This window comes from Prionailurus viverrinus, unplaced genomic scaffold (genome assembly GCF_022837055.1).
Source record: "Prionailurus viverrinus isolate Anna unplaced genomic scaffold, UM_Priviv_1.0 scaffold_45, whole genome shotgun sequence".
Classification (NCBI taxonomy): Eukaryota; Metazoa; Chordata; class Mammalia; order Carnivora; family Felidae; genus Prionailurus; species Prionailurus viverrinus.
In genome coordinates, this window is record NW_025927610.1 from 2,403,993 (window position 1) to 2,422,543 (window position 18,551).

Consider the following 18,551-nt stretch of genomic DNA (forward strand, 5'->3'; position numbering starts at 1 on the left):
AGCCCGGGAGGGGGGAGGGGGCCGTGGGCCAGGGCCAGGCACCCGGTCCGTGCTGGGGAAGCGTTCTCTCGCTGCACCCCTCCCCAAGCTGTCGGCAGAGTCCACGGCAGTCCGGCGCCCCGACCCTCTGACCCAGCGGGTCCACCCCAGGATGTGGTCCCTCGGGTGCTCCTGGGTAGTGACCACGGGCTGGGGGCAGGGACAGAAATAAACAGGCATGAAAAATGTGTGATTTCACTGGTATGAGGCCCCAGGACCGAGAGAGGATGGTGGGAGCCGGGGGCCGGAGTGGGGGTGGGCAGTTAGGGTTTCACGGGAACGGTTTCTGTTGTGGAGGATGAGAAAGTTCTGGGAAGGAGGGTGGGGACGGCTGCACAACAGTGTGAATGTTCTTAATGCCACAGAGCCATGCACTTAACAGTGGCTAAGATGGTAAATGTTATGTCACGTGTGTTTAACCACAATGAGAGAAAAAAAGAGCACGTTCCTATAAAGGTTTTCCAGTGAATTATTAAAAAAAAAAAATCCCCCCCCCCCCCAAAAAAAAATGGTAAGGAAAACCTGCAAAGTCAGACAGGAATTACCAGTAACTGGAGGGACTGTGTTCTCTCCACGGGCTTCTGCTGGGGACGCTGACTTTTCCCCACTTACCCCTTGGACAACTGTGGTGTCACACGTTACTTATTCAAAAAAGTGATTAAGCTTTTGAAAACAAGAAGACTGAAAAAGAACATCTAGTGTTGCCAGCACGGCCATGAGAGGGGCTGGTGGGGACCGGTGCCGTTGGGTCTTTCCTGAAAGCAATTTGGAAATGTGTTTCAAGTACCTTGTGCCTTCCCGTACCCTTCAATCCAGTAATTACTTCTGGGAATGTGAGGAAACCATCCAAAATACAGGAAACAGCCGCACACAAGAAGTTCAGGGCATTTAAGAAGCAAAATTTTCTTAATGTGTTTTTTTTTTTTTTCCATATCGTCTGCCTTGCTTTTAATTAGCTTGGAATGTTGGCAGTTTCTGGCTGTGTCTGGCTGGCTGCAGGAGTCAGTCCTGCAGAAACCGAGAAGTGCCCCGAGTGTCTTTGAGTGTCACCCCTGTGCGGTCCTCTACACCAAAAGACAAGAGGTTTTCCCTCACTGTTCAGCATACACTCCAAGCTTTTCAACTTCAGGGGGAAAAAAATCATTGTATGTTTTCCTGTATTGTACATTTAATATTTTTTATTTTAATTTTTATTTTAGAGAGACAGCGAGCATGAGCAGAGGGGCAAAGGAGAGAGGGAGGGAGGGAGGGAGAGAAGGAGAGAGAGAGAGAGAGAGAGAGAGAGAGAGAGAGAATCCCAAGCAGGCTCCATGACTATGGTGTGTTGTAAATTTTAGGCTATTTCATATACATCACATTAAAACTGCCATATCACATTTAGTGTATAGATTTTGCAAATAGGATACTGTATGCAACCCCTAACTGTATCTGTAGTGTATATGTAATGTATTTATGCCCAACAAATGTTTTAATTCTTTCTGAAAAGGAAAAGAAAGAAGTTCAGGGCGAAGGAAAATGGTAAGGACCTAAGTGTCAGTGGTGGGGAGTCGCTGGGTCAGACGCTGTCTCCCGTCACAGGGAGCGAGGCAGCCATTGAAGTCAGTCCTGCAAGATCTCCAGGAGGGGACAAGACGCTTAATGCAGCATGAAACCAGAATGCAGACCTCGACCCAAACAGATGCAAAACACTGCAAAACATACTCACCAGTAGTGTCATTAAAACAAACACAAAATTTTTTTGCCCATCTATTAGATAAATTTTGGCAACTCATTGTTTTATTTTGGATGTTTTATTATCAGTGAAGTTTTCATATGTTTATTGGACATTTGTATTTCTTTTTTTTTTAACGTTTATTTTTAAGAGAGAGAGAGACAGAGTGTGAGTGGGGAGGGGCAGAGAGAGTGGGGACAGAGGCTCTGACGTGGGCTCTGTGCTGACAGCAGAGTCTGATGGGCTCGAACTCACAAACCGAAAGATCAGGACCTGAGTGGAAGTCAGATGCTCAGCCCTCTGAGCCACCCAGGTGCCCCCCTCTTATTTTCATGCGAAGAGAACGACCTGAGGGGTCCTGGACAAGCCACAGGACCTCGGAGAGCCTCTGTCTCCACACCTGTGAGTGTGGATGTTGTCTTGGCAGACCGTGTCATTCCCATGTCCTTCCCGAGGTGCCCCTGAGCCACGGAGGCTGGAAGCCTGAAACCGTGTTCTTCAGTGGGCTATGCCCCCGTGGCTCTGGCACAGTTTGGTTGTGCTAATGAGATGCCCTTACAGGAGAGACAGGAGGTCAAGGGAGATGACGTCCCCCCCCCCCCGCCCCCCACAGAGGTGACCACTGTGCAGCAGGGGCTGCCCTGGACTTGGGTTCTGAAACCCTCCCCATGGCTTGGAGCACAGCCTGGCTTCACTAGATCCCTTGCTCCTTCCAGTGCCGGGACTGGGCTCCAGCAATATTCGGATGCCAATACTCCCCTGCTGACAACTCCTCTCCTCACGTGGGAGGGTCTCCGGCCTCCAGCCCAGCCTCTTCAAGGTCTGTGCTCACCCCGGGGGGCACCGCAACCACCATCTAGGCTGAAAACGTGCCCTTCCAACCGTGGGTCCCCGGTCCGCCCTCCCTGGACTCCAGAAAGTTCTGTCTGCTCCTGTACCCTCCCCCGACTCCGGTGTCTGGCCTCTGGGCTTTGCCCCAACTCCCTGGCCTCCCCATCTCAGCACGACCCCAGAAAGTCTTTGTTGCCTCCCTCTCCCTCTGCCTCATGGGTGGGCCGGGGGAACCTCTGCACTCTGGCTTCTCCTCTCGACCTTCCTCTGTTTCCAGCCTGGCCACCAAGTAGTTCTTTTGAAATGGGGATCGGATCATGTCTGTCCTTCTTCACAGCCTGCCAGAAGAAGTCCTTACGATGGCCAGTGAGGCTCTGTGTGGACTGGTCTGGCTCCCTCGGGGTCCTTACCTAACCCTGTCTCCGCTCCAGCCACACTGGCCTCCCTCTGCTTCTCCAGCTTGTAGGATGTCCCCTCACGGCCTCCGTGCTAGCTGTTCCCTCCGTTTGCAACACTCCTCCCTGTACACTTGCTCCTTCACTCCCACCAGGTCTTTGCTCAGACGCTACCTGACCCAGGAGGCGTCCCTGACCGCCCCGCCCCCAGGTCAGACGCTGCCTAGCGCTCTCGCCGAGCTGCGCACGCAGGCAGCTGACTCCCTTCCCTGCTACAATGTTACGGTGGTGCTCCAGACAGGGAACAGAACGTCCTGCCTTCCTGGGCAGTTGTGGGGACCCAGGGACATCCCCCCAGTGCAGGCGAGGCACAGAGCAGCATCTCCTTCCAGGGGCAGCTCTGGTCTCACGGTCCTCTGACGCCCGGGCTGTGCGCACAGCGGGCGCGTTCTGTCAGAGGAAGGCCGGGCGCCCGTGCGGGCAGGGCAGAAAGCAATGAGTCAGCGAGCCTGGAGCTGAGGCTGCATGAGTTTGCAGGACGCCTGCTGACAGGCTCTCGCACTTCTGAGGCTCAGACAACAGTGACTCCGCTGCTCATTAATTACGTCTGCGTTTGGGAAGTGTGAGTCTGTATTAATAAGGTCAGAGCCCGGAGCCCGCGGCTCTAAGCCCTGATGCCATCTATCCCCGGGCACGGAGGTCAGGCGGGGCTGCGTGGGGCCAAGGGGTCCCGGAGGACACAGAGCTAAGCAGTAAATGACGCCCTGGCCCGTGGGCCAGGCTGGGCCCAGGGCCAGGTCTTTGCCACCAGGGAAGGTCAACCCAGCTGGTCATAGTGGGGAGACTGAGGCCTGGGGCAGTGACCAAGTCCTTCTGGCCAGGCCAGCAGAGGGCTGCTGGGGCTGGGCTGGCCAGGCTGTCTCCAGGAGGAGGTAGGGAGAGAGCTGAATTGCACCGAGGGGGCCCCGGTACCAGAGCTGACCCTTAATTCCAAACCCACCTCAGCCACAGACCACAGAGGGCTGTGGCCGCCCAAGGGCCTCTGAGTGTGGATACCGTTTTGGACCTTGGTCAAGTTCAGGACTCTGGAGTCCACAGCCCCTGGCCAGCCCCCAGGGAGGGCAGCAAGGCCCTGGATAACAGTTTTGCGGATAGTCTGGGAGGTGGCCGGGCCTGCGAGCCTGCCGACTTTCCACCATCACTGGCTGCCTCTGGCCGGAGCCCCCAGACCCAGTTTGACAGAGTTAGGGCAGAGCTAGACTGGGGCCTGGGGCAGGAAAGGGGCCTGGTTGTGGATTTAATCAGAACACAGAATGTGTAAGTTGTGTCACAACACCTAGAGGCTCCTGCTAATCAGTGACGTGTTGGCTGAGGTGGGTATTATGCTAAGTGAAGCAAGTCAGCCAGAGAAAGGCAGATACCATGTTTTCACTCATATGTGGATCTTGAGAAACTTAACAGAAGACCATGGGGGAGGGGAAGGGGAAAAAGAAAAAAAAGTTACAGAGAGGGAGGGAGGCAAACCATAAGAGACTCCTAAATACTGAGAACAAACTGAGGGTTGATGGGGGGTGGGAGGGAGGGGAGGGTGGGTGATGGGCATCGAGGAGGGCACCTGTTGGGATGAGCACTGGGGGTTGTATGGAAACCAATCTGACAATAAATTATATTAAAAAACAAAAAAAGAAGAGCAGACAAAGGAAACAGGCTGCCCGGTGTCTAACCCCTTCTCCCTTTTTTCCTGCTCAACAGAAAAATGCTATCTCATTGTGGATGGTGGTTTGCTCAGCTAAAACTTTTTCCAGGCCCCTGCTCACGGAGCCATGTAGCAGATGGCTTTAATCAATGAGATATAATGGCAAATTGCCGGGTACAGCCTCCAAGGAAGCTCTTAGAAAGTGAGGCAGATTCACCCGGCACGTGCCTTTATGCTGTTTGCCTTTCTCCTCTTCTCTCCTGGGATATGGATGCAATGCTGGAGGCAGGGCAGCCATTTTGTGACTACAAAACAAAGGTACATTGCAAGCATGGCCGAGCAGAGAGGAGGGAAAATACATTCTTAATGGCACCACGGAGCCCCTGAGCCCACCCTGGACTGCCCGTACGTATGCAGACTGCTTCTTATGTGAGTGAAGATACCTCCAATTTCTTTAAGCCATTGCTTTTCTGGATTTTCTCACAGCCAAACACCGTTTCCTAACAGATACAGGTCTGAGAAGATCAGATCGTTCAGAGATAGAAATACCTATCGCTTCAAAACTCAGGAGGTAAAATGTACGTTGATTATGTGCACCGACTGCCTTTCCCCACCTATTTCATTGGCAGAGATGGAAACACTTGCTGCACAATATGTAAGCAAAAGGCTTTGGGCGAACAAACACACCCTGCCCGCCAACGAGAGTGCGAGCATGTAGACCCCTCAACTGGCAAGATCTACGGAAACCATGGGGGCCAGCTCCCCCACCGTGGAGAAGCTGTATTTTCTGGGACTTGGCCCGAGGTGTGCCTTCCCCGGTGCAGAGGGACAAGCGGGCGGGTCCGTCTCACGGTGGTTCTGATACTAAAAGACTGGAAACGGCCTATAAGCCCATCGACAGGCGACGGTCACGATGGTTATGTCACAGCCAGGCAACAGGATGCTTTCAGCTCTAAGGACAGAACGTGGAAGAGTCCTCATGGTACTTTAAGTGTCATGTACACTTATGCACATTGATGTTATAATGTACTACCATTTTGTAGAAGTTTAAAAAATTGTATGTAAAAATGATACTGTTTTCATATATAAAACATATAATTTAGATGTAATTTTTGGTACATCTAATACCTATGCAAGAGAGGCCTGGGCAGTCTCTGGAAGGGACCACAGGACACTGCTCTCTGCTTGTCTCCTGGGAGGGCCAGTATGGGGGGTAGACCCCACTGGATACCATCTTGAGCCTTTTGGGTTTTGGATCTTTGATGTTAATAAACCAGGCACTTAAACATATTAAAGTAAAAAACGTTTCCTGAGCCCAGGAAGCTACTGACTAGGACAGCAAGTTCAAGGCGTTCTGGCCCTTGGCCACACTGCCGCCTTCCAGGCGAGGACATGGGTGGTGATCCAGGCCCCCAGCCCCCCAGTTCCTGCTTTCCCCCTGTCCCTCTGGCGGGGGGTGGGGCGGGCTGGGTGCTCAGCTGGGCCTCTCCTCACCCCGGCTTCACCCTTGTGCTGACTGCCCAGCTGCCCAGCACCACTCCTGCCAGCCCAGTGCTGACCTTTCCATTCCCCTGCCCGCCCTTGCCCATGGTTTGGCCCGGGGCCCAAGGTTCTGCGCGCTCGGATCCCACTTGGCCTCCCCGCCCACACAGCGCCTGTCACAGGTCAGGACTCTGCCGTCCTGACTCATTCAGGTCCCTCTGCCTGAGGTGGGGGGGGGGGGGGGGGGGGGCGGGGTTTGCGGAATCCCTGTTCTCCCAGACCTCCCACCCCTCTGGTTCTATCTCAGTCTCAAAGCCAGAGTCTTCTCTGAGGTCTGCTCAGACCTCATGGACTTTGTGGATGCCCCAAGCTGCCTGCTGTGCCCAGTACGCCCCCGCCCTGGTCCTGCAGGCCCAAGCTGACTCTCTGGGAGTCCCTATGCCCCACCTGTTCAGCCTGGTGCCCAGCTGGCACGCTGGCTGGCCACGTGGGTCTCTGGGAGTGCGGGTGGGGGAAGGGGTGGCCAAAGGCAACACCCAGGGAGGGACGTCCAGCAGCATCCCTCTCCCCTACAGGAAACTCTCCAGTCTGCCGTTGTCGTGCTCTAATGAAATGACACTTGTTCCAAAGTGACATTAACTACGGGGGGCAGAGCTTGGAGCGCGGGGGAGGCGAGGATTCCTGTCCCTCCCGAGGGCCTGGCCAGGGAGCACAGGAGAACCCAGGCTTTCAGGCCAGCCCAGGTGCTTGCTGGTTCCATCACCCTCACCCCCACTGATCCCTCCCTCCTCTCTCCAGCCCCAGCCAGGCCCTCAGTGCCACTGTCAGGCCGTTCTGGAGACCGGCATCTGCAGAGGCTTCATGCCCACGTCTCAGCACCTACACACCCAGTGGTGATGATGGATCCCTTTCTGATCTACAGATAATCTGCAGAGAGAAAGTCAGCACACTGTCCCCCAATCCACAAGTCCTTGTACCTTCTCCACCCTTCGGCCGGGCTTCATCTGAACACCTCAGGCGCCCTCCTCTGCACCTAGTCCCCAGAGTCCAGCATTTCGGCAGCAACCCTGAGTGTGCCAACCTGGCCCCTCCATCCTTGGCCTCTCCCAGGAGGTTCCCTGTCTATACAAATGTCCTGGGGCTACCCTAACAAATTACCACAAACTTGGCCGCTGAAAACAACAGGGATGTAGGCTTTCAGAGTTCTGGAGGACAGAATTCCGAAATTGAGGTGTCGCCAGGTCAGGTCACAGGGAGGGTCCACACCGTGCTTCTCCCCAGCTGCAGGTGGTTGCGGGATCCTGGCGTCCACATCTCATGGTCACGTGGCTTTCTTCCCTGGTCTCTGTGTTGAGATTTCCCTCTCCTTATAAGGATGCTAGTCACTGGATTTCGGGCTCACCCTAAGTCAAGGACGCTCTTATCTCGAGATTCCTAATCATATCTGCAGAGGTGGCATTTCTAAATAAGGTCACATTCACAGGTAACCAGCAGCCAGCACTTGAAGGTATCTTTTTCCAGCCAGGACCCCTGCCCGATGGGCTCGTGTGCTGTGTTGTTTTCTGTCAGGGGGCAGCCTTGAGCCTTGAGTCTAACAAAAGCAGTGGGTTCCTTCAATTTTCTGGACACAAGGGTGTGTTGTCCCCACTGGGTCAGACTTGAGACGGGCATTGAAAAGGATCTGGGAAGACCAGCGTGTCAGAAAACGCAGTTGCCGGCCTCTCCATCTGACGCGAGCACCCCGGCGACGCTGGCCAGATCCCTGGGACTCGGTGCGGTGGGTCTGGGGGCAGAGGCGTGCTGGCCTCCCTCCCCACGGAAACGCACACATAGGGGCATGATGCCATGGCTCACTAAGCGACAACTGCCGGCAATAATGTGTTGTCACAGACCCAACTTTCTGTAACGGTTATTACTGAGAAATAAAGATGCTGGCCTTGCTGTTTTTGCTGGGCAGTGGGGGAAAGCTTTGGAGGGCGGATGCAGGGGAGCTGATGGCAGAGCAGAGACACCAAGGGGCCTCCTTGCAAGTGGAAGACGAGAGCAGCTCGGGCGAGGTCTTTCTTTTAGGATGACACCAACAACAGCAGTCGTGGCTGATGCGAGAGACCCGAGGAGGGTGGGACAGAGGCAGCTGCCCCGCCAGGCCCTGGAGCAGCCACTGGGGAGGGCCAGGCCCAAGCGGCGAGGGGGGGAGGGGGCGCTGAGCTGTGCAGGGCGTTTCCGCTTGGGGAAGATAATTGTGGTAGGGCCTGGCCTTGGCTGTTTTCATCATTTCCCCAAATGCTAGGGTCTCAGGGACGAGCTTGAGAGAGGGGTACAGGCTGCTGCCCGGCCCCTGCTGCCAGAGACATCGGTTCCTGAATGAAGCTGGGGAGAAGGGGTTGGGTCAGCGGTCCCAAGCTTTCTCTCGTGGGAGAGTCTCTGGTTTCTGGACCCCTCTAGCCTTTGTGTGCACAGCCCAGGGCCCCAGCCCCTTCTGCAAGGCAGCGACCGCTTCAGGTTTTCGGGCCGCTGGACCACAAGGCAGCTGATGAAGGAAGAGCGTTCCCTACCACACCGCAAGGGAAAGGGAGTCCCTCTGTGGCCGGGGGCCCAGCAGAGCCCATGCCTGAGCAGGTCATGGGGGCTAGCCCACCTCCCCGGGGGTGGGCGCAGTGAATAGCTCACACACGCCTGTTACTGTTACGGAAAAGCAATTTCACCTGGCAATTAAGGACAAGCATCCTGTAATTAATGCATTTGCTACAACAGCCCCAGGGGGGCCGGGCCCCTGCAATGCATGCTCCCGCTCCCTGGGCACCTACCCACCCCCGGTGGACGGACTGACAGACGCACAGAGAGGCTTCTGAGGGCGGCCGAGCTGACAGGCGGTGCTCCAGTGGCCCTGAGCCGTCCCAGGATGTCAGCCAAGCGGACTCTCTGTATGTGCTTGAAATGGGGTGGGCTGTAGTTGGGGGAGAAAAGAACAAGAACCATCCGGGGGCACGGGGACAAGAGGTGAGTAGCAGGGGGGCGACGGGTGGGGGGGGAGGTCCCTTATTTCTGCCAGCTGTGGGCCACGAGAAGAAGGAGGTGGGGGCTCCTTGGCCAGCCCCGCCTCTCTGTCGGAAGCCGGTCAGCTCGCTGGCTGCTCGTGCGTAGCTGCCCTGGGAGGAGGCCACCCTCCGGAGTGGAGGTCAATCCAAGCTCACTCTTCTCTATGCTCAGTTTTGGACGGTACCACGCAGGCACGTCCTGAGGCACGGTGCCAATCTTCCCTTTCACAAGAGTGGTCTGATGCACATTCCAGATGCCAGGGATGCCTCTCGAGGCACAGAGAGGGTCCCTGAAGGCCCCTAGAAACACTGCAGCCACTATTGTGACCTAGAGTGAAGCTGAGGACATCCAGCCTTCGAATGGCATGGGGCCGTGCCCAGGGCCTCTCCCCAGGGAGGACGGAAAGCAGCTGTCTTCCTAGAAAGTAACTAGCTACATGACAGGTGTCACCAGCATGCCTCCCAGCGAGCCCCGAGCCGCCACTGATCCTACCTGCAGGGCGGTGGACGCGGCCTCCAGGAACTGCTCAGCACTGCCCTTCTTAGCCTTAAATTTGTCCAGTTGCCCAATCACAGTTTCAATGCATTTTCCGTAGTAGGCCATCTTCCCAGGGCAGGACTCTAGAAGCAAACCACTACAGGTCACACCCTCCATGACCTCTGGGCTGTCAGCTCGGCAGGTGGCAAAGGCAGCCACAGAGGCTTTATCAATAGACGGGACGTCCCCTGGGAGCCTGGGACCTCTCACAGTGAGGCCTGTTAGAGGGAGACAGGGACCCCAGCTGGGGAAACCCGGGCCCACTTCCTGGACCGTGTTCTTGCAGGACTCTGCCGTCCATGGGCCCAGGCTGGCCCTGAGGAGCCCACCCCAGGCCCCCACCCACCCACAGATCCTGGAGGCTCCCAGGCTTCCCCACGTGGCCCCAAGCCCCACAACTGTGCATGGCTGGGGAGGACGCCTGGGAGGGGTAGGCCTCTGAGCATATCTCAGCCTAGCTGGGGTTCAGTGACTGTTTATACAGAAGGTCTTGCCCAGAGGGGTAGGTGACCTAATCCCAAATGGTTGGGGCAAGAAGAATCCTCAGGTCACCAGGTTCAACACTCCCATTTTATTTATTTATTAAAAAAAAAAAAGTTTATTTATTTTGAGAGAGAGAGAAAGAGTGTGAGCAAGGGAGGGTCTGAGAGAGAGAGAGAGAGAGAGAGAGAGAGAGAGAGAGAGAGAATCCCAAGCAGGCTCTGCACTGTCAGCACAGAGCTCGACATGGGGCTTGAACTCACGAACTGTGAGACCACGACCCAAGCTGAAACCAAGAGTTGGACGCTCAACTGACTGAGCCACTCAGGTGTCCCTCAACGCCCCCATTTTAAAGGTGGGGGACCCAACACCCAGAAAGAATGCACAGTTGGAGAGTGGCCAGATCTTGTATGGGCACTGAACTTTCCAGAAACATACTAGCTCCAGGAGACCAGCTTGCCCAGAGCCTCTCTCTGGGAGACCTTGGAAGAGCTGCTTAGGTTGGGGCTGGGACCCTGGGAACTGGTTCTAATAGGTAAGCCCCAAATTGCTTAGAGGGGGGTGGCCAGGCCCATCAGAGGCTCCCTCCCCATGCCCCCGTCTTGTTCCATGCTACTCGAGGGGTGTCTCTGGGCCACCCCACTGCTGGTCTTCTTGGGCACCAGCTGTTGGCAAAGCCAGGCTGCTAGCATCCTGGGGATAGTGCGAGCACCTCTCCTGAACCCCCAACAAGTTGGAATGGATCCAGATAGCAGTCCCCAGACCTAGACCCCCCAGAATGGAGACTGAGTGAAAAAGATAAAAGCTGTATACAGTGTCACTGGGGTCCCCAGCAAGATGGGCTGTCCCAGCCAGTCCAGCCCATTGGTTGAGTCCCCCCCCTGCCTTCAAGAGCGTGAGGGCCAAATGCCACCAGATGCTTCAGAGAGCCTCTGACACACAACTGTGAAGCAGAGGCAAGAGGAGAAGCAGAAGCAGACAGCGGTTAAAACCCAGAAAACGTGCCTCTACCACCTCCGAGAGATAAGAGAGATGTGGTATCCAAGGAACAAGAACAGTGGAGGAAGACAGAGTCTTGGAAATTAAAATATGGCAGCAGAACTAAAAATACAAATAGAAGAGGTGGAAGGTACAGTTGAGAAAATCTCCCAAGAGAGCATAAAAAGATGAAAACACAAAGTAGGAGAAACATACCCAGAAAGCCAGGGAACCAGTCCAAAAGGCCCAAATGCCCACCAGCAAAGAGAAGAGAGGAGTCACGGGAGAGAACGTCCCAGGGCTGAAGGATGGGTGGGTCTCCCTGTGGACGGGGCTCTTGAGCGCCTTGAATGCTTTTGTCACCGAGGGAGACAGCAGGTGGCATAGGAGGGGACAGGGGTGCGGACCAGCCTCCTCCCCCAGCAGGGAATCCATCTCTGACCTGGAGGACAGCGGGAGCAGAAAGACTAGGCCCTGCACCCCGCCCTGCGGAGGGAGCCCAGAAAGGGGCAGACGAGGGACTGGGAAGCAGGGGCATTTCCAGGAAGGTGACAGCAGGAGGCAGGCCAGGGGCACCAGAACAGGGGAGCCCTCACCTGGCGCAGCATCCCGAGTGGGTTTGAGCTGAGCGCTCTGGGAAAGAGGCTTTGACTCCCGCCCTCCTCTGCTGGCTGCACACCTGGGCCCCCGCACCGCCCGGCCCTGAGGCCTGACTCGGGGTCGCTCAGGCGCCCAGCCCTAGCGGTGCAGGGACAGAAGCGGCACGAGCCTCTCTCGTATGCGACCAGAAGACGGACCTCTTGGAACAGGGAAACGCACCGAAACCGGCTCGAAGCCCTGATGCCGGGTGCCGGCCCTGAAGACCAAGCCTCAGGAGAGTCCGGGTTCGGAGACCAGTCAGTGGTTCCACGAAACGAGAGCACACTGCAGGGGGCAATGGCTGAGACCCACAGAGGACTATAGCGGGGGCTGAGTCCCTATTGTACATCGGTTCTTGCCCCAAAGTGGGCATGACCATCAGTACTGAGTGAGCTAGCTGCTGGCAGGACCTGGCTGCGGTCACTGCCCCAGGGGCCACCTAGAGTCAGGTGGGCTCGGGCCCAGGAGAAAGGAGCCGGGGACCTGCGTGCAGGCACTGAAAGCAGCGTGCTCATCCATCTGTCCCTATCTTCACCAGGACCACCTACACCGAGCCCAAACTTTGGCCTTTGCAGGCGCAGGGGTCGGAAGGACGGGTGGTGACCTGGGGCCGGCGCGTGCCAGGTGACCCCCTTTGGACGTGCGGCCAGGTGGCGGCATCGCTGACTGTGAACACACACTGAGCTACTTGTTTCTTCCAGGTCCGCCCCTCAGCAGTGGGACAGGCCACCTGGAGAGCAGGCCACACAGCACCTTTGGGAACAGAAGCAGTCCCCATCTGTGGCTCGAGGGCAGGGGGCTGGCCGGCTTGGCCCCTCCTCTCTCATCTGCCAGGGGCAGGCCGGCTGGACCGTGGGAGCAGGTCCTGACCCTCGGACACAGGCAAGGTGAGGTGAGGGCCACAGCGAGGAGGACGGCACCTGAGACAGAGGTGCGGGAGGGGTACAGACGAGGCCTCGCGAGGCTGTGGGTGCCGTGCAGTCCTCCTGGCCCGAGTCCCAGGTCTGCTGGGCAGCTGAGGACAAGTGACTTAACGTATCCGAAGGCAGGAAGTCATGACCCCTACAGTCAGGGCCCTGACCTGGCCGCCTCCTCTGGGTGGGTTGCCCTGCTCTGATGTCCCACCCCTGGCGATGGCATTGCTGACCACACAGAGGGACACTCGAGGTGTCTCTGGGCCAAAAGGTAGCATTGAGGGGTGTGCAATCAGTTCTTTTTTCTTGCTGTGGGAGTCTGTATTGCTAGGAACTCCTCCCTGGGGCCTGGCTTGCAGACTGAGTGAATGTCCCTGGAGGAAATATTGGCTCTGGGAGAAGTTCTGGAAAAGATCGATTTCCATAGTTTGCAATCTTTTCCCTAGTGAGATCTGGCTTTTCTCAGCCTCATGCAGCTAATGGACAAAGGGACATTTTAAAGGCCGCAGAAAGTGGTGGCCACCCCCCCCAACACTAACCACCCCTCATCTGGCCACAGAAAGTGGTGGCCACCCCCCCCAACACTAACCACCCCTTATCTGGCCGCAGAAAGTGGTGGCCACCCCCCCCAACACTAACCACCCCTCATCTGGCCACAGAAAGTGGTGGCCACCCCCCCCAACACTAACCACCCCTCATCTGGCCACAGAAAGTGGTGGCCACCCCCCCCCCAACACTAACCACCCCTCATCTGGCCACAGAAAGTGGTGGCCACCCCCCAACAATAACCACCCCTCATCTGGCCACAGAAAGTGGTGGCCACCCCCCCCCCAACACTAACCACCCCTCCTCTGGCCACAGAAAGTGGTGGCCACCCCCCCCCAACACTAACCACCCCTCATCTGGCCGCAGAAAGTGGTGGCCACCCCCCCCAACACTAACCACCCCTCATCTGGCCGCAGAAAGTGGTGGCCACCCCCCCCAACACTAACCACCCCTCATCTGGCCGCAGAAAGTGGTGGCCACCCCCCCCAACACTAACCACCCCTCATCTGGCCGCAGAAAGTGGTGGCCACCCCCCCCAACACTAACCACCCCTCATCTGGCCGCAGAAAGTGGTGGCCACCCCCCCCCAACACTAACCACCCCTCATCTGGCCACAGAAAGTGGTGGCCACCCCCCCCCAACACTAACCACCCCTCATCTGGCCACAGAAAGTGGTGGCCACCCCCCCCCAACACTAACCACCCCTCATCTGGCCACAGAAAGTGGTGGCCACCCCCCAACACTAACCACCCCTCATCTGGCCACAGAAAGTGGTGGCCACCCCCCCCCAACACTAACCACCCCTCATCTGGCCACAGAAAGTGGTGGCCACCCCCCAACAATAACCACCCCTCATCTGGCCACAGAAAGTGGTGGCCACCCCCCCCCCAACACTAACCACTCCTCATCTGGCCACAGAAAGTGGTGGCCACCCCCCCCCAACACTAACCACCCCTCCTCTGGCATTAGAGGCCTCGCTGCATGGGATGAAGCTTGGAAGTCTTGAGGCCACAGGCTGCCTGTGGCCCCTCTGGATGAGCCCTTGTACTTGGTTATTTGTGTTCATGCAAACCCTTTGCCCTGGGCCCCAAGTCCGAGAGGCTGTGGGACGTTTGCAGGTGAGGATCACCCAGTCCGGCTGCACCAAGTGGCCACAGACCCACTCACCAGGTCTCCCAGGCCTGGCCCTCCGCCTTACCCCCCGGCACAGCCACTGTCCTCCCGGGCAGGTGTTCCAGTGTGGGGGAAAGGGGGGGAGGACCCTTTTGGCCTGAGCCTGTGGCAGGTGGGATAGATGGCAGTGCCACTCTCTGAGGTGAGGGAGGTTTGGGGGAGAGTGGCCTCAGGTCAGGGGAGTGTCCTTCCACTAAGAGCCATCATTAACAAATCCCCCCAACTCTTGGGGTACCCAGCACGTCCTACCCCTTCGCAGCCTGGGCTCACAGTCCCTGGGGTCCTCCTCCTGCTTCCTGTCCTGTACCCCAGCTCTGTCCTCCCAGGATTCTCACTGGCTCTCAAGCCCCTTCACGTGGATCTCCTGAACCTTGAACACGCCTCTCCTCTCTCCGGTGAGCTCCTACACATCCCTTAACACCTGATGCAAATATCAGCACCTGTGGAGCCTGCTTCCTCCTCCCTTAGCTCTTCCCTTCTCCGTGCCTCCTCTGAACTCATCCAAACCTATGTGACGCACTGCACCGTGAGCACCTGACGCAGGACCCTCCTGTGCCACTTCTGCGTCCACAAGCTGGTCTCCAGCAGCTTAACCAGAGCTGGTCTCCAGCAAGTGCCGCAGAGGTGTCTGCGGAGTCAACGACAGGATGCAAACTGCAGAACAGTCAAGCTGAAAGTGTCAGCACAGAGCCCAACACAGGGCTCGAACCCACGAACTGTGAGATCATAGCCTGAGCTCAACCGATTGAGCCCCCCAGGTGCCCCTGTATTAGTGATCTTTTTTAAGTCAAGCCTTTGCTTCCACAGATCCTATAGTTCAACAAGTTCGGTGTCATTGTTTCGTTTAATTGGAGAATAATGGATGCCCACGAGACATTTACTAAGCAAGTAAAGGTGGGACAGAACAAACCCCACGCTGAGTTGGGGGGTTGAGGTGGGGGATCAGGCTCCCCATCCCAAGGGAGCACTTCCTGCCTGTGGGAGCCTGAGCCCCAGGCTGGTTCTGCAACCCTCCAAACACCCACTCTGCCAGATTCCCGGTAACATCTCGGGATGAGCCATAACTGGGGGAAAGAGACACCATGTCAACATAGTAAAGCAAAATAGCATTTACACATTCTGGAGCTCACAAGGAAATGAGCACAACTAGTAAAAAGTCTATTTTTACAGAAACAACGTTGAGGATGCAGTCTTTTCGCCCCTCCCCCAACAGGCACTTGGGGGCACTGCCCCGGGATGGGGTTTGGCCCTTGGCCCTACCTTTCTGCATCTGCTCTGAACACAGCTCTGCCTGGAGGAACCAGATACTGGCAGGAAAAGGGTTCCCTCCGGCACCTGCTGTGGGTGGTGAGCGTGGGCGGTCTGCACGTGTTTAGTGGGAGATGTTCCTCAGGCAGGATGACTTCCCTGCCCTCCCTCCTGTCCCGGAGCTGGAACATTCGGAAGAAAGGATGCTCCAAGAGGCCCTCTGGTGATGGCTCAAAGTCCAAGAAGAGCCAGGGAGGCAGCCAAGCCCTGTCCCCAACGCAGAGCGGGCCTGGACAGAACTGGAGGCAACAAATGGCTGAGCCAGGTGGAGGATGCAGAGGGGAGTCTGTGAGGGGCTGTGCGGAGGAGGGGGTTCCCTGGGGAGCCCAGCTGGCTGGAACCATTCGTCCCTGCCAGTCTGGCTCACTACCAGGCCTGAGCGCCCCTGGGGCAGAGGAGACACAGAGCAGCTGCGCCAGGAGGGTGGAAATCAGGGAAAGAGACACTTGAGTCCTGAATTCTTACTGAAATTGGCCTGTGAGCTTAGTGGATGCAATGACGTTTTTGGGTAGGAGACAGGCGGTAAAGTCTTCTGATTCTGATACATGCTCTTGGCACCTCAGCTTTGTTCTAATGGGGTAAAACCAGATACATGGGAAGTGGTATTTAATTCCCAAGATGTAACTCCACGAATCAAGACCTGACTGTCTCAAATTTAAGGAAACTTTAAAGGTGGGCTGGACCAAAGCTTCTCTTTTCTTAGCAAATCCTTTGTAGACAGAAATGAGATGACAGGAGATTTAAATTCCATCAGACACAAACCAGCTCAACACCCTCAACCACTAGAGAGGCTTCATTTACACAGATACAAAATGTGTGTTAATTAACATAAATTCTTTTCTTGGCTTTTAATTCCGAGTAAAAATCTCCTAAGGATTTTTGCCAAGTCATGCTCTGACGGATTGTGCTTAAAGTATAGACCCACACAGCAGGTTTTGCTGGTTGCTTTTTAATCTCCACTCTCCCTTTCCTCCTGAATAACAAAACACTGAGTTTTACTTGGGTTTATTGCCGCCTAACTGAAAGATGACATTCCCTGGCCTCCCCAACAGCGAGATATACCCTGAAGTACAAGGATGTGAGACTTCTGCAAAGTCTCTCTGAATGGGAGAGGCTTATACTCTTCTTCTCTTTTCCTTCCTGCTGGCTGGACTCAGGAAGTGATGGTAGGAACTTAGGCAGCCATCCTGGCCTGTGAGGAAACATGTTAAAGGTGGCAGAAGAGAAAGCTAGAAGAGTCCACGTCCCTGAAGACTTTTTGTGGCTGTTATACCTTCCAGGACTGACTCCCCATTGACCTCCTTTTTTTTATTATTATTTTTTTAATGTTTATTTATTTTTGAGACAGAGAGAGACAGAGCATGAACGGGGGAGGGTCAGAGAGAGAGGGAGACACAGAATCTGAAGCAGGCTCCAGGCTCTGAGCTGTCAGCACAGAGCCTGATGCAGGTCTCGAACCCACGAACCGTGAGATCATGACCTGAGCCGAAGTCGGACGTCCAACCGACTGAGCCACCCAGGCGCCCCTCCCATTGACCTCCTTTATGGAAACATAAATAACCTTGCTTGGGCCTCCCTGGTCTTTGGATTTTTCATTACATATAGCTGAACCTAATCTTAATTGATACACCCACTTCTCCGAGGTCAGCCTTCCTCCTGTGCACAGTTTCAAACTGGGGAGGATAGGAAGAAAGCCTCTGCACAAGCAACGGCAGCCCTAGCCTTGGAGTCAATGAAGGACAGAACCGTGGAGAATAGTCCACTGTCTACAGTGAGTTCTTATGCTAGAAGCACTGGCTGGGGAGGAGCAGGTCTTATGTGTGAAGATTGAGAGTCCATTTGGACACATTGAGTTTGTGGGGATTTGTTAGACATCCATTGGCAAAGAATGGGTAAAGGGGTCTGCAGTCCCAGGGTGATGTTCAGGCTGGACATGTAAGTTTTGGAAACGTCAGGAGAAAATGGGTGTTTACCAGACCATGTGACTGCAGGAAATCACCCAAGGAAGGAGTGGATAGAAGAGTTTCCAAGGTCTGGGGCACCAGGGTGGCTTAGCCAGTTAAGTGTCCAACTTTGGCTCAAGTCATGATCTCATGGCTTGTGAGTTTAAACCCCGCCTTGGGCTCTGTGCCTACAGCTCAGAGCCTGGAGCCTGCTTCTGATTCTGTGTCTTTCCTCTCTCTTTGCCTCCCTCCCTCTCTCTCTCTCTAACATAAATAAACGTTAAAAAAAATAAGAAGAAGAATTTCTAAGGACTGAGTCCTGGGGCTTTAGTGTCAGGCGGTTGGGAAGCAGAGGAGGCCCCTGCCCAGAAGACTGAGAAGGAGCAACCACTGGGGTGGCAGGGAGTGTGATCTGTTCCAGCCAACTGAGGACGCCGAGTCCGGGAGGAGAGCACTCAGCTGAGTTGCCTGCTGCTAACGGTTCAAGGAAGAGATGGGACTGAGCTCCAATCATTGGATTTAACAACATCAGGGTCAAGGATGACTTTGATGAAGAACTTGGGAGAGGGAGTTGGGCGAAAGCCCGATCAGAGCGGGCTCAGGAGAGAAAAGGAGAAAGGAATTGGAGATAGGAGGCAATGGGGACGGGGTGGGGTCTGTGTGCTGGCAACCTAAGGGAGCAGAGTGGGTGGCAGCTAGAGGGGAGTGGGCAAGATTAGCCAGGCACTCAGAAGAGAACATGGCTCACCACCAGCACACACGGAAGCCTCAGAAGCTGCCTCTGGGGAGACTCACACGGACTTCCGCGGACCACTCTAGTCCAGAACCACCCGAGCCCTG

General features: G+C 55.7%; 1 protein-coding gene across 1 annotated transcript in view; it reads right to left on the bottom strand.

Moving 5' to 3' along the window:
• CFAP99 (cilia and flagella associated protein 99) overlaps positions 1 to 18,551 on the bottom strand; it is a 42,626-nt gene that overhangs the window by 23,304 nt on the left and 771 nt on the right. Inside the window, exon 2 of the mRNA XM_047847344.1 lies at positions 9,686 to 9,813. Within this exon, the coding sequence (XP_047703300.1) occupies positions 9,686 to 9,796 (111 nt within the window). The 5' untranslated portion in view covers positions 9,797 to 9,813. The remainder of the gene's footprint in view (positions 1 to 9,685; positions 9,814 to 18,551) is intronic.